Source organism: Piliocolobus tephrosceles, chromosome 13 (genome assembly GCF_002776525.5).
Source record: "Piliocolobus tephrosceles isolate RC106 chromosome 13, ASM277652v3, whole genome shotgun sequence".
NCBI classification, from domain to species: domain Eukaryota; kingdom Metazoa; phylum Chordata; class Mammalia; order Primates; family Cercopithecidae; genus Piliocolobus; species Piliocolobus tephrosceles.
Genome location: NC_045446.1, coordinates 90,857,225 through 90,872,083, shown reverse-complemented (window position 1 = coordinate 90,872,083; position 14,859 = coordinate 90,857,225). Strand labels below are relative to the sequence as shown.

General features: G+C 39.1%; 1 protein-coding gene across 1 annotated transcript in view; it reads right to left on the bottom strand.

The window, feature by feature from the left end:
• The window catches only part of ARHGAP42 (Rho GTPase activating protein 42), a 321,711-nt gene that overhangs the window by 7,213 nt on the left and 299,639 nt on the right, over nt 1-14,859 (bottom strand). The window contains exons 18-22 of the mRNA XM_023208003.2: nt 14,035-14,194; nt 12,738-12,882; nt 10,961-11,341; nt 10,425-10,581; nt 8,359-8,421 (exon numbers count right to left, since the gene is read on the bottom strand). Coding sequence (XP_023063771.1) covers nt 8,359-8,421; nt 10,425-10,581; nt 10,961-11,341; nt 12,738-12,882; nt 14,035-14,194 — 906 coding nt within the window. The remainder of the gene's footprint in view (nt 1-8,358; nt 8,422-10,424; nt 10,582-10,960; nt 11,342-12,737; nt 12,883-14,034; nt 14,195-14,859) is intronic.

Below are 14,859 nucleotides of genomic sequence, written 5' to 3'. Positions count from 1 at the left end.
GCTAATCAAGGCACCAGGCAGGTCTCCTTTAATCTGCAACATTCAATGACCTTAAGACTTGCAACTGATCCCAACTCCAAGCACTTACCATCTCTTCCACAACCAGAGTCCAAGACAATAGCATTTCCAACCTGGTCGGCTGAATGGCTTCCTGGCTTCCTAGAACCTCGATTCCCTTACAATCCATTAGGCTGTAAAACGCCTAACAGATCACACTGCTTCCCTGACAACCCTTCAACTGGCTTCCTACTCTGGCCCACAAACTGTATGCAGTCAGGTGCCGGGTGGTCTCCCCTGCCTCTTTGTGTCCCTGCCTCTGCTCACCTACTCGACTCCAGTCACAATGGCCCCCTTTCTTTCCTTCAAACGTGCCAAACTCACTCCCACCTCAGGCCAGCTATGTTCACGCCCTGAGATGTTTTCCTCTTGATCTTCACATGGCCATGTCCTTCAAGTTCATCTTAAATTTCAAGAGCTCTGCTGAAGGTCAGGCCTTCTCTGATCATACTCTCTGAAATAGTTGCCCAGGGAACTATCATATCTTCCTGCTTCAAGTCTGCATGGTATTAGTATCTGGTATTTTGTTATTATTGCTGATATTTTTATCTTCTCCCCTAGATAGAATGGAATCTCCACGAACAATGTCTGATGCTTAGTAGTAACTCAGTAAATGTTAGCTAAATGAATGAGTAAGAAAAAGGAAAGATGTTCTGGGTTCATTTTCTATATGATGAGTCTTTTTAAAGATTCAGGGCACCTTATCTATCCTCCTTGGGGTCCCAGCACTATATCTGCAAGGCAGCATCAGCAGTGTTTGCCTCTACAGCTCTCCCAAAGCAGCAGCATTACATTATAATTTCATTTCCCTGTTGGAGCTCAACCCTGGGTCTTAACCCTACACTTCCAGAATGAGGTCCAGCCATTTAAACTGGGGTTCCCAAAGACTATCTGAAGATTGGAAAGTGTAGAGAGGAAAATTCTGGACCTGCCTCCAGTCTTTTCATCAGAGGTGATGCTCAGGCTGTACTTTCAGACAGCTTGCTAGCAGGGCAGCTTTGGGAGTGACCCTGAGCCCACACAGCACAACATCCCAGTGAAACATGGTTTAAGAAAGAACTGAAGAAGTAGAGGCACTCAGAGAAGGACAGGACTTTAAAGAACTGTGTGTGTGTGTGCACATGAACACATGCATGTGGGTGTGCTGGTTGTGTATAGGTGGGAAGTGAGAACATTATCAGGTTCTGAAGACTTCTGTTTTTTTTTTTTTTTTTTTTTTTTTTTTTGAGGCGGAGTCTTGCTCTGTCACCTGGACTGGAGTGCAGTGGCCGGATCTCAGCTCACTGCAAGCTCTGCCTCCCGGGTTTATGCCATTCTCCTGCCTCAGCCTCCCGAGTAGCTGAGACTACAGGCGCCCGCCACCTCGCCCAGCTAGTTTTTTTGTATTTTTAGTAGAGACGAGGTTTCACCGTGTTAGCCAGGATGGTCTCGATCTCCTGACCTCGTGATCCGCCCGTCTCGGCCTCCCAAAGTGCTGGGATTACAGGCTTGAGCCACCGTGCCCGGCCCAGGTTCTGAAGACTTCTAAGAATCAGACTATAGTGGTCTCAAGTAGAATATAAATGTTTTCCCTATAAATCTTCTAGCCAACTATAACCATTTGATTTGATCAGGATATTACTGAGGACTGCAGAACCATTTTCCTAAAAAAAAAAGGAAAGATTTTTGCAAAAAATCACATTTTCTAATAGCAACAGCTTCCTCCAGTAAAAATAAGTCCATCTTTCTTTGAATCATTAAGATAAATTATAAAGAGATCTATAAGGAAACAAACTCCAAAGTTGTAGAAGTGATTACAATATTCCTTACAATGGCCTAATTTTCAAAACTATGCTTTAAAATGTACCCCAAATCTTGTAATTAATATTTTAGACATATATGGTCTCCTTATTTGTATTTATAGTATTTTGTGGGACTGGTTGAGGGAGGGGAAAAGCATACAGAATAATTATCATCACTAAATAAAGACATACATATTGTTAAATGCATCAAAACCACACAGCACAAAATACTACCTGTCATGACTTTTCAATTATCTGTGCACTGACTAGACGGAATTTTCTTCTGCTGAGAGCTATAACTGCAGGTGTTAACTCTGCAGAGAGCTTTGATGATTTAATGTAGACTCTGTAACAGTGAAGTTTCCTCAGGTGCTAATGCTTCCTCTTTTACTGTCTTGGTGTATTGAAGAGGATGTGAAAATAACACTGTCACCTATTGTCTCTCTCTTCAGAAGATTCTAATCTCTCTTTGAAAAAGATTTTGAAAATCCTGCCTCTTACTGCTTGGGAGAGTGAGGGAATCACACAGTCCTGAAAGCCATTTCTTCCCTTATCATTGGGAAAATGATCTGCCCACAAGCCTCATTCCTCATGCTAAATGCTGCCTAATGCATTTAATGAGTAAATTTACAAAAGTTTGACTGGGTCAGTGTGCAAAATTTACCAATGCTTATCTTAAACATAAAAGAAATTTTAAAAATTCACCAAAATTGATACAATGTCTTCCAGAGGCCTGTTTAACAATGAGAAATACACACATTTTGTATGCTATTGACAGTTTCACTTCTGAAGGGAGTAGGAGTGCACGGAGGTAGAAAGATACTAAAGCAATACTATATATAAAAGTGGAAATTTTAAAAAATCACAACAATCTTAAGTATTCATCAGTAGAGAACTTAAAAAATAAATTACAGCACACCAATCTAGTGAAGTATTATGCAGCAACTATAGATAATGCTATTGAAGAACTCATGCTATGAAACGATGTTAACGCGTAAGACAAAAAGTTTACAAATTTATTCTTGGCAAGAATCCTAAATTGCCCATGACAGTTTACCAAGAAACACTGCATTTGTTTCTTGGGCCCTAGTTGGAGATTTTTTCTTTCTTTTGCTTTTTTTTTTGAGACAGGGTCTCACTCCGTTGCTCAGGCCAATCAAGGCTCACTGCAGTCTTGACTTCCTAACCTCAGGTGATCTTCCCATCTTAGCCTCCCAGGCAGCTGGGACTATTAGGTGCACACCACCGTGACAATTAATGTTTTGTATTTTTTGTAGAGACAGGGTTTCAAATTCCTGGGCTCAAGTGGTCCACCCGCCTTGGCCTCCCAATGTGCTGGGATTACAGGAGTGAGCCACTGTGCCCAGCCTAGTTACAGATTTCTTAACATTAATTACATGTTCTTTTCATAGATTTTTTAAATGAAACAATCCGAAACAGCCAACAAACACTGGCTGTTTCCAGCTGAAATATCTAAGTAATACTGAACGCCTCAATGCTAAAAACTTCCACCTGAGCCTGTAGAGTTAACGCTGCTTATGTCAAAGACATGCATATTGCAACTCCATTGAAAATGAAGTGGAAAAGTGAGTAGCAAAGTATTTTTTATGTTACAAATGTATATTTTATTTACTCATTTAACAATTTTATTGAGCATCTATTGTGTGTTGGGCACTATGATAGCAACAATACAGTGAACTCCTCTACCTTCCCCGCATCCCCACCCATGTGTCCTTTTCTGTGTGTTTATCACGGAGGAGTAGTTTTCAAAAGCGTGGTCAAGAGAACCTGTGGAGGGGAGATAGAAGGGCAGGCAGGAGCCTAAGGTATCATTGCTCTGAAGCTAATGGAATGTATATGACAATTCATTTATTTTGTATTATGTGAGGTATTAAAGATATTTGAAAAAATGTAAAACAGTTCAACTCTTTTGGAAAATATCACTTTTCATCAAAATTATGTTATTTGTGCTAATATGTAATAGGCTTATTCTTATTTTCAATAAATACGTATTTTAAAATGTTCTGTTTGAATTTCTAATACAGTAAATATCAATAAATAAAATCCATAAAAACAGAAGCCCTTTGGGGATCCTTAATGATCTTTTAAGTTTATAAAGGTGTTGTGAGATCAAGAAGTTTGAGAACCACTGCCACAGAGGAGACTAAAGGCTGTGCACCAAATTTTAACAGTTTTCTTCAGGTGATGAAATTATAAGTGGTTTTAACATACTTCTTTATTAGTTTTCACATTTTCTAAAGGAAAATCATTAAATTATTATTTTAAACATCACAAATTTTTTTTTTTTTTTTTTTTTTTTTGCTTATATGTGTTATGGTGATTTCTGCATCTTGTGTGTGTCTTACATATGTAACTATACTCTAAACCAGTGATTTATAGCCTTATAAAAACTCAAATTCACTGGGCAAGAAAACTTTGTGGAGCTTTTTGTCCTTTGTAATTTTAAGCAAAATATTTGTCTTTTAAAATCTGACAACAGAAACATTTGATTGTTTATAATGAACCAGACACTCAATTCTCAATCTATGCTTTTAATTCTCAATTCAACCTTCAAAGCATATTTGTATCGATTGCCTGATTATACCACTGTAAAGTGGATCTCTGCTCTGAGTATAATTGAGACTCAGGTGAAGGTTTTAAGGATACTATTTTCCACATGCCTTTATAATGGTGAGACACAGCCTAGTGACATTTGGCTCTTAAAGGGATTTTATAGGTTAAGGAAAACAATTGTAAATAACCAGTGTGTGCTTAGGGCTGTGCCGGGCACTATGACATTTTTCTCTATTCTAAAGGTTCTCAAACTTTCACGTACATAAGAATCACTTGGGGAGGCTGACAAAAATGCAGCTTCCCGAGGCCTCCGTCTTGGACATTGTGGTTTATAAGGTCTATGGCAAAACCCTGGAATCTTCATTTTAACAAGTCTTACAGCATCGCCCCTCCCATTTCAGTGAACTTGCTTTCTTACTGATCTCCAATGAGGTCTTAGGAGTTAAAACCAGTGTCCTCTCCTGATCTCCTAAATCATTTTTTTTTGCAGCTTCTACTACTGTTGGCCAAGATTTCTCATCCTGTCCATTCTTCTTTTTCTGAACCTTAAATAAAACCATTCCCCAAAGACCAATGCTTGGCCATTTGTTCTTTTTCATTTAGTAAGCCCCCTTGCTAGGTACCCTCACCTTCACCTATACAGTGTAATTGCTGTGTAGAAATTTCTTAAATGGCATCAAACTCCATGCTCACTCCTGGTTCCAACTGCACTTTTCTAACTGCCTCTCATTGGCCCTCACAGCCTCCTCAAACCCTATGTCCAAAATTTTCTCTTCCTCCTACATACGCACAAGCTAAGATCAGAAGCTAAACCACCATTCTTTCCAACACTGTCTCAGAGACTTGGAAACTTCTTTTCCTGTCCCCTACTCCTAGTATCAAAACAGTAGCCCAATCCTGATCCTATCCATAAAAACCTCCTTAGAGCTTTTCATCCCTTTGCTACTCTCCTGATTCAGGCCTTTTAAATCTTACCAGTTCCATCCTAAATGGTTGACTGTTCTCTCCCCCTCACAACCTCCTGGAAAATGATCTGTTCCGGTGCATCACTGATTAGATCACTCATGTGTTCAATGACCTGCAGTGCCTGTGGCAATGCCAGAGGGGTTACTTTTCTGTTGCTCGAGGCCATCCACTAAAATCTCCCAACTGGTCTCTTTCCCAAATATGGCTAGTCTTCCTACTGCCTCTACTCTTTCTATCTCTTTCAAGGTCTAATTCAAGGGTAACCTTGAGCTCCTTAGGAAAAAAACAAAAATGAGACAGGCATTGTAGAGGGTCAGGGAAATTCCCTCAACTTCTATGAGTTGTTCAATTTTATTGAAGAGTACAAAAGAATATCAGGTAACTGTTAAGAGTTAGTGTTTAGGCCGGGCGCGGTGGCTCAAGCCTGTAATCCCAGCACCTTGGGAGGCCGAGACGGGCGGATCACGAGGTCAGGAGATCGAGACCATCCCGGCTAACACGGTGAAACCCCGTCTCTACTAAAAATACAAAAAAAACTAGCAGGACGAGGTGGCGGGCGCCTGTAGTCCCAGCTACTCCGGAGGCTGAGGCAGGAGAATGGCGTGGACCCGGGAGGCGGAGCTTGCAGTGAGCTGAGATCCGGCCACTGTACTCCAGCCCCGGCAACAGAGCAAGACTCCGTCTCAAAAAAAAAAAAAAGAGTTAGTGTTTAAATACCACTAATATATTAATCAGAGGCTTGAATGTCTTAGGCAAGCAGTTTCAACAATAATTATAATAATAGTTATTAATGTGGAACCCATCTACAGAGCACCTGTCATGTTCAAACACAGTATTGCGTACATTCCCAACAATGTGGCAAGCTGAGAATTATGATCTTCATTGTATGGAAACAGAAAATCGATTCCCCAAAATTGCTAATACATGAACTAGAAAGTGGTGAACTAAAAATTTGAACTAGGGTCTGTCTGACCTAAAGTTCATTCATGTTCCCCTGTGCCTATCTCAGTGAAAAGTTGTGACACAAATCGCAAGTATTGTGAACGGACAGACTGTGACTCTGAAGGTAGAGCTGAGTGAGCTCTAAGTTTATGCTGATGCCCATTAAAAGTTGATTTAGAGTATTCAGAATGTAAAAACATATTAAAGAAGTATGAATTGGCCAGGCGCAGTGGCTCACGCCTGTAATCCCAGCACTTTGGGAGGCTGAGGCGGGTGGATCACCTGAGGTCAGGAGTTCAAGACCAGCCTGGCCAACCTGGTGAAACTCCGTCTCTACTAAAATTACAAAAATTAGCTGGGGGTGCCTGTAGTCTCAGCTACTCAGGAGGCTGAGGCAGGAGAATCTTGAACCTGGGAGGCAGAGGTTGCAGTGAGCCAAGATCGCGCCACTGCACTCCAGCCTGGTGACAGAGTGAGACTCTGTCTCAAAAAAACAAAAGAAGAAGAAGAAGAAGAAGTATGATTTGACTGTTGAACATCTGAGTGTATTTTTATTATATGACGGCTTTCTGATTTACTTCATCCATAGATTGTTTTCTTAAAGGTCTATGGGGATTACCTCTTTGATTTTGATCACTTAAGTTTTTACTTAACAGGCTGACTTTTTAGAGCTTTCTAATAAAAGGGCTCCATCTAGTGAGCAATTCAACTATGTAGCATAACAGAAGAAGTAGCGAGGTTAAATTAAATCCCTTACACTAAGGCTTAAAAATCAAGACAATCTCAGAGCAATGATGTCTGCTGTGACATGCATGGGGCTTAGTTTTCACCATGCCTTGGTCAAAAGGAAGAAGATAAAGTCGCTGCTGACAGAGTTAAGGTGCACGTGCTCTTGGCTCAGCTATTTAAATACTAGGCACTGACCATTATTCTAGGAAGAGATCAAAGTGGCTCTACTCCATGCAGTTAAAAAAACCTAATACCTGAGGGCCCTCACTGGGCTTTGAGCAAACCAAAAAGAGTTTGAAGGTTATTGTTATCCTTAATAACTATCCCATGCCCAGTACTGTATAGGTACTTTATAAATGTTTGCTGAAAAAGTGCACATACTTTTACAGGTTGATAAAAATTCTTTGGTTAAATAACTTTTAGAGGAACTATACAACTTTTAGAGGAACTACACAACAACTATACAACAATATCTGTGGTTCCTTTACTTCACAGCCTCAATTAGCCATACATGGGGGGCTCAAAAATGTCTCGGTACATCTAAAGGAAAAATCAAGGTTTGTTATTCAAGTTCTCTCATTTATATGCTCTTTCAACAATAGGCATTGTGTGTCTCCTACCTGTACTAGCAGCTGATAGTAAAATAATAATAATAATGAAAAGCTCCTGCCTTTATGAAATTCCATTATTCATATTAAAAACCAAAGCCCACTGTAGATCAGAAGAAAAAATTTGAAAGCAAGAAGAGTAAAGAGGGAACTTTAGAAGCAAGCACATTAGTAGAAGCAAGATGTAACAACTCATATCCTTTTAATAATGGAACGGAGTGTAAAATCTGAGAACCCCTAATGAAATTATGTACTGTAAAAACAAAGTCTCCTTGGGCAATTAACTCTACAACATCTCAGTGGTCCTTAAGAATAACCATATTTTTCAATGGATGTCCATGATGATTCCTCCAGAAAAAGTTATATAACTTTTAAAAATCAAGAACATGCTTTTGAAAAGTGTTCCTAAAATGATTGCCATCAAAGATGTACAAAGGATTATGGCAATTTTTATCTTCTAGGAAATGTGTGTGTTTAGAGCCCTTCTTCTGTGAAGATTTCAGCAAATGAGACATCGCTATCACAATCTGAGATGAAAATGCTGTTTACAGACATGACTTCCTGTGAAGGGCCAGTGGACTTAAATTTGACCATCTGCATAACGGAAGAGGCGGAGCTGTCACAGAGAGTGGCATGTCAATACAAAGCAACAATGTCACCACTTTTTTTTTTAGATGCATTTAAGGGTTTTGAGAACTTACCGCCCAGAAGAAACTGGCTTAGGTGAACCAACATTTTCAAACAGTTGAGCTTTTGCTGCCACTCTGAAAAATGATTTAAAATGCAAGTTTTATGAAGTCAATCACACTCGTTCTGCTCAAAGTGAAATTCAGGATTACCAGTTAAACAAGACAAAAAATGGCTGTCAACCACTGCCAAAATTGGAAGGGAATTTTAATTGTTTTAACCTTTAATGTCAATGAGACTTTTAGATCTAAGCTCCAGCTTACAGAGTACCAGACTGTAATAAATCTACAGCTACTTCCTCTGGGGCTCTCACTGTCCTCATCCTTTTTATCTCAGAAAACCATGGGAGCAGTAAAAGGAACATTTTCTCTCTACTCTGCTCCCAGCAGCACGCTATTGACTCCTGTGGAGCCACAAGTGAAGATGCAAAGAATCAAATCAACATGACAAAAGAACTGTTGTTCATTCTTTTAGCTACAAAAACACTAATTATGACACTATTGATGTATTTTTTTATATGTGAACATACGTCTGTAAAGTGAAAAGGGCAAACTCTGAAAATATGGCCAATACACAGATCTGTGATTTCCATCTTGTTTCAAATCATGAAGGATAGGGCAGACGGGTATGTTCTAATTGAACAGGTAAGACTATCGGGTATGACTGAAAAGAATTGAAAGAGTTTCTATAATTACTGGAAGACTCTATAAAATTGCTTGATATTCTAAGCTAGATTAAAAAACAAAATCTATCTTGTTTCTTTAACTGACAGATTCTTCTCCCAGAGCCAAGTCATTTGATTATCTCAAAGATCATTTTACACCTAATATAGAACACACACTTTCCTCATTTGAATTTCTACTTTATCCTTACAATCACAAGCAGAAGCTGTTCTCTTTCCTCCACAAAGAATGGAGTTTATATTCTCTCATCTTCCCTGATACATTGGCTTAACATTTCTTTCCCTTAATGGGTAAAACTACACACAGTAGGGAGTAGACACACTGACAAATATATTCGCCTATACCACTGTAACTGGATTTCCAACCAAAAGAGATAGCGTACATTGAACATGCTCTGCGACCCAAAGGTTCTTGTCAGAGGAAAGGATGAACTAATGAATTTATGACATAGTTCCTATAGAAACAGGCTTAGTCAAATGTCTTACTGGACTTTTAATGAATAATTAAAATGTCAGGAAGAATGCCATCATGTTAGAAATGGAGATGGTAAAACAGAAGGAGCACAGAATTGAAGTCAGAGAACCCTAGGTTGGAAACGGTAGAAAGCATCAGTTCTCATCATCTCTAAAATGTGGTTTATACTACCCATTTCAAAAGGACACTGCAGACCTTAAAAGAGAGAACTCATGTAAAGACATCCAGTAATGGCTCAGATAGCATTAGGAAATTCTCAGCAAATGTCAGGAAAACAAAATGAGAGGGAGAGAAACTTTTTATTTCCAGATTTTGCTTACTTGTTTAGCCAGGTTTCCATTGTTCTTCTTCACCCACTTTCTCTTCATGCCTATGTACCCTTCTCCTATCAGCCTTTATACTTCTGCATCATTTCCTTTGATGAGAAGTACCCCCTTTTGCCTTTCATATTCCTCATTCTCTACTAGCTGGTTTAAATCAGTGAGGACTCAGATGTGGGGGTGTAGGATGGAAGGGAGAAAGACACTGCTTTAAAACAGTGAGGAGAGCAGGGACCTGGTTTATAGTCAATGTGTGGCAGTCTCTTCAGCTGAGAGATGGATATTTAGCTTTTAACAGGAACACTTTTAGTTCCAAAGCTTATGACTACTGTATTATACATCAATTTTCATTTCCTCGAATTAAGTCATAGCTCTGCTTCTATGGAAAGTGCTTGAAGTGCTGCCCTGTGAGACTCTCTACACATCCAAAGACTTCCACATCACTCATAGAAAAGAAAAGAGTCTCACAGAAGTGGACTGTACCCACTCTAGAGATAAAGTATTCCCAACATATTCAACTTGTGGGATTCCCAAGAGTTCTGAAACGCTCAGCTCCTCTCTGTATCCCTGGGAGACGCAGCAAATATACAAACGCTCACTTACACTGAGCCGGGACGCTGATAGCCATTGCTTGAGGCAGTGTCTAGTCTTAATCTCCTGCACATTTTTGGCGGCAGGTCTGGGTTTGGTGAAGCTTTGGGTGTCTCCTTGGAACCTACAGAAGTTAAGCTTTGAATAGATCCACTGTAGCTCTTGTTTCCTAAAAAGAAAGCCCAAGGAAAATAGGTAAGGTGCTATTAGACAACATAATAGCAGCAGCACAGTACATGTGCATAACAAAAGGCAGCATTTTTCTCTGGGCCCAAATGGGAAGGTACAGAATGTTCTTTGAGCACAGCAACCCATCACTCGGGGAGATCAAAATCTACGGTAATTACAAAGACATCACTTCACAGACACGGAAAGATTCAGGAAAAATGTCACAGTGCCTAGGTTGTAAAATCCAAGCACAGGAACAAAGTAGATAAGCATCATTAGTTTCTCCACCATTAACTTTATCCCTGCTTAACCATGCTAAATAATCCAGCAAAAGGGACACTGAGACAATGACATCTTGTACAAGTTCCATTCTGCCTTACCTTCAGCTGCAGAGATGGATCTGAGAGAAGAAGCAGAAGCTCTTTTCAGTCCTGAAAGCCCATAAGGCCCTTTCTTGACTAGGTCTATGGGTGGGGAAACATCTCCTGGGCTAGTGACCGAAGCAACACTCTGGCAATCCGATTCTGCATCTGTCTTGGTAGCATCTTCTCTAGAACTTGATTCAGGACTAGTTGTCCAGAGACCAAGGCTTTTCTGTCCATTGGAAGATGACGGGGTTGCAATCCAAGGAATCCCTCCAGATTTCTCCCTGGGCTGGCAGGAAGCTGACTTTGTAGTGCTATTTTGTTCAGAGGAATGAGAAGAGAGTGACTCAATGCTCCCCATAGGTGTGCTGTCTGGGCTGCTGCTATAGGAGTCACCTAAGGAGTAGGAGGGAGAGAGATAAAAGCAACTGTAACTATCTATTGATAACAGCATCACCAAAACCCTTCTGTTCTCCAACTTACCATGTGTTCTGTGGCCACCTGACTCCATTTAAGTGGTAGGCCCCCTACCTAGTATGGAGAACTGTCCTCGGTACTGGAGAAAGACTTTAAAATATGCATTTGAACTTGCTGAACGTATTTTTCAATACTATTTTCGGAAGATTATATATGTACCTATGAACTACCTGCCTTTAGGTAATAACTTTACTTCTCGAAGCGTAAGTGGGTTAACTTGAATTCAGACAAAATTTGTTTATGAAACAGGATTCAGAAGAGAAATACGATTCCTTCATGATATTACAAGGAATCAATGAAAGGGGGTATAGTAAAAACATATTTCTGCTTTCTTTTACTTTTCTGATCATAGGTGATTGATTCCAAGTCACGAAGTACTCAGCCTTCTTTCATTCAAAGGCACCACCTCAATTTTCAAGGGCTTTTTTCCTTTCATGCTAAGAATATAGAAATGTAAGAAACCGGCTATTTTGCTGGTTTTATTTTCTAATGTTCCTAAAAGTAAGTTATAAGAAAAATCAGATAAAGCATAATAATACATTCATTCACATATGTCTAAATTAAAAATTAATAAACTAGTTTTTAAAAATTTTTCTGGGTACATAATTGGTATGCATATTCATGGAGAACATGGGATATTTTGATACAGGTGTGTTGTACAATGTAAAATAAGCACATCACGGTAATGGAGCATCCACCTCCTCAGGCATTTATCCCTTGAGTTACAAACAATCCAATTACATTATTTTAGTTATTTTGAAATATATAATTATTATTGACTATTTTCTATCAAATATTGACTGTGGGCAAAAAATTGGAGTGGGGAGTATAAAATAAAATGAGAACGGCCATAGTTTAATGCATGCCATGTCTCAAGGTGACACCCACAGCACTGAGGGCTTGGCTCAGAATTGTAAGATAATGATAATGTGTATTGTTGCTTTTTATCTTTTATCTTTCAGACACTGATACCCAAGAGATAATGCTTTGAGAACATAATGTGAAAGGAAGGAAGAAAATGACAGCTTCAGTCAGACTTTATCTTGCTTTCTTCTTTACCACTTTGACAACAGGACAAAACCTGCTACAAAGTAGCACCCAATGTACTTAATCACAGCTTTTGTATCAATAATGAATTTGCTTACCCAAGCAACTGTACAACTATTGACAGAGAATATACAAATGATAAAAGAGGAGGTGTTAGGGAAAGAACATCAGTGTGAACATCTTCTGTATCTACCTAATTACCAATACAGTGAAGTACAGCTGAACTAAAGCATGAAGAAAGCATCTCCCCAAGGCCGGGTGCACTTACTATCAGGTTCGGCCAGGCATGGAGTGTACCTCCCCCTGGGCTTCCTAGACCCTGTAGAGAGGCAGATGGCTCGTGTCCTTCGGGATCCAGATCGAGACTGAGGCTGAGGAAGAGGAATGCTTGGGTCTGGAGCAGTATGAAAAATCTACATATAAGAAAAACGGACCATGGTCAATAAAAGGGTGATATTGCCACTTTCATCATAAAATAAGCTTTGAACTATACACTACTTAATCAGCTGCAAAAAATAAGTATGCTAGAGCAACTGTAACTTTTCCATTTATCTGGAGTATTATTTCTTTCACTGGGTTTTCTTTTTCATTCTCTCCCATTTCCCAAAAGTAAAATTTAGAAGATCTTTCAATAACTTTAAGAAACCTTCCAAATATGAACAAGACATATTGATGGTTTTTACTGTAATATTATCTTTCTACCTTCATACTCTGAAAAAACATAACCTGAGAGGAACTGAGGCTCATTCTGTATCATTCTCCCACTGAATGGCTCCTTGCATCTCAGGAGAAGATGCTGCCATGCTGTTGGCTCTGAGCTATCAAGGAGTGTGGCAAGCTGCAGGTAAAGGTATGAGCAGAGCTACAGGACACAGCCATGTGCTCTTGCGTTGTGAGAGAGCTTGTGCCCTTAGACACTAAGGGCATGCTTCTGTGGGTGCTGGGAAGGGACCCGGGGAGGAGAGGGCCTTAGTCATTCCCTCACAAGGACTAGATCAGAGATAAAAGGATTCCAAACTGTTAGACCTTAAATGGCTCAATTTGCTTAATACTCCAACTAATTCAGCTTTCAAAATTTCCCATTTTCATAGTTATTCTAAGATCTCACTTTTTTCAAGAAATCCTTAGGGACTAGGTAAAGAGAAGACTTCAAGACTGTTCCCTATATTTTTTTCTTTTGTTTAGTTAGAACATTACCTCTATATAATTAAGAGTTTGATTTCAAAGGGATACAAAGAGAAGCTTAAAATAGACCCAACTACAAAGTGATTTTAAAGTGTTCTCTGCATAGGAGTAATAAACTTACCATACAATGTAAAGAAGAAAATCTTCTGAATTCAATTATGTAGAAGGAAAGAAAACCATCTAACTGAAGGATTTTGGGAAGCACTTAAAAACTCAACAACAAGGAAAGAAAACTGAAGTCCCCATTAAGAAGTAATTTACACAAAACTTATGAGCTTTTTACATTTTATAGGAATAAATGATTGTACTGTAAAGTTCACAGATGATACAAATGCAAAATTCCATAAAACTTGACACTTCCACTTGAAAATGCAGCCTACCTTTTCATAGTGCTCTATCAGAATTTCCACCACAATATTCTGAAATTTAATATTCATCATAGCAGCCACAGTTTCTTCCTGTGCTCTCATTAGAGTTGGGCCAAATATGACACCAAGATTTGAGACAGTCATGAGATTTTGTTGGCTGTGTAGTGATACTCTGCAAATAACGAGCAACAAAAATATCTTAAGTTACATGTTTCAAAATTATGAAATAGTCTCTTCTATCAAATTTTTGGTGCAAAAAATGTAAAATATGCCATTATAGGCAAATTGTCCTACTTTTAGCCACTTCCAATTGGCATTTGGAGTATGGCCTAAAAAGATGTAAACAGATAACATTAACTCAAATAAAACATAATTACAGACAAAACAAATTAAAGAAAAAAAATCCTAATTTCCTAAATCAAGTACAATCACCCTAGAAAGATGATCAGCTGCTTGTTATTTTCAATGCTACTATACTTCTTTTGGAACAAACAGTTAAGCATAGACTGGTGGCAATTATATTCAGAGTCACCAAACATTGAGAACCTATTGCCAGGAATTTTCATACATATTATTATATTTAATCTTCCCAGTAAGTCAGACATTCCTATTGTACAAATTTTTAAAACCCCAGAAGCTCCTAAAGAAACATGTATTTTGAGGTCACAACAAATTCAGGACAGAGGTGCTGTTTCAATTCAGGTCCCCTGACTGCAAGTCAATGGGTTCCTTGAGCTCCTGGGATAGATCACTGGCCAATACATGTTTCTTTTCTTTCTCCTTCATCTGTTCCATCCATCCATCCATCCATCCATCCATCCATCCATCCATCCATCC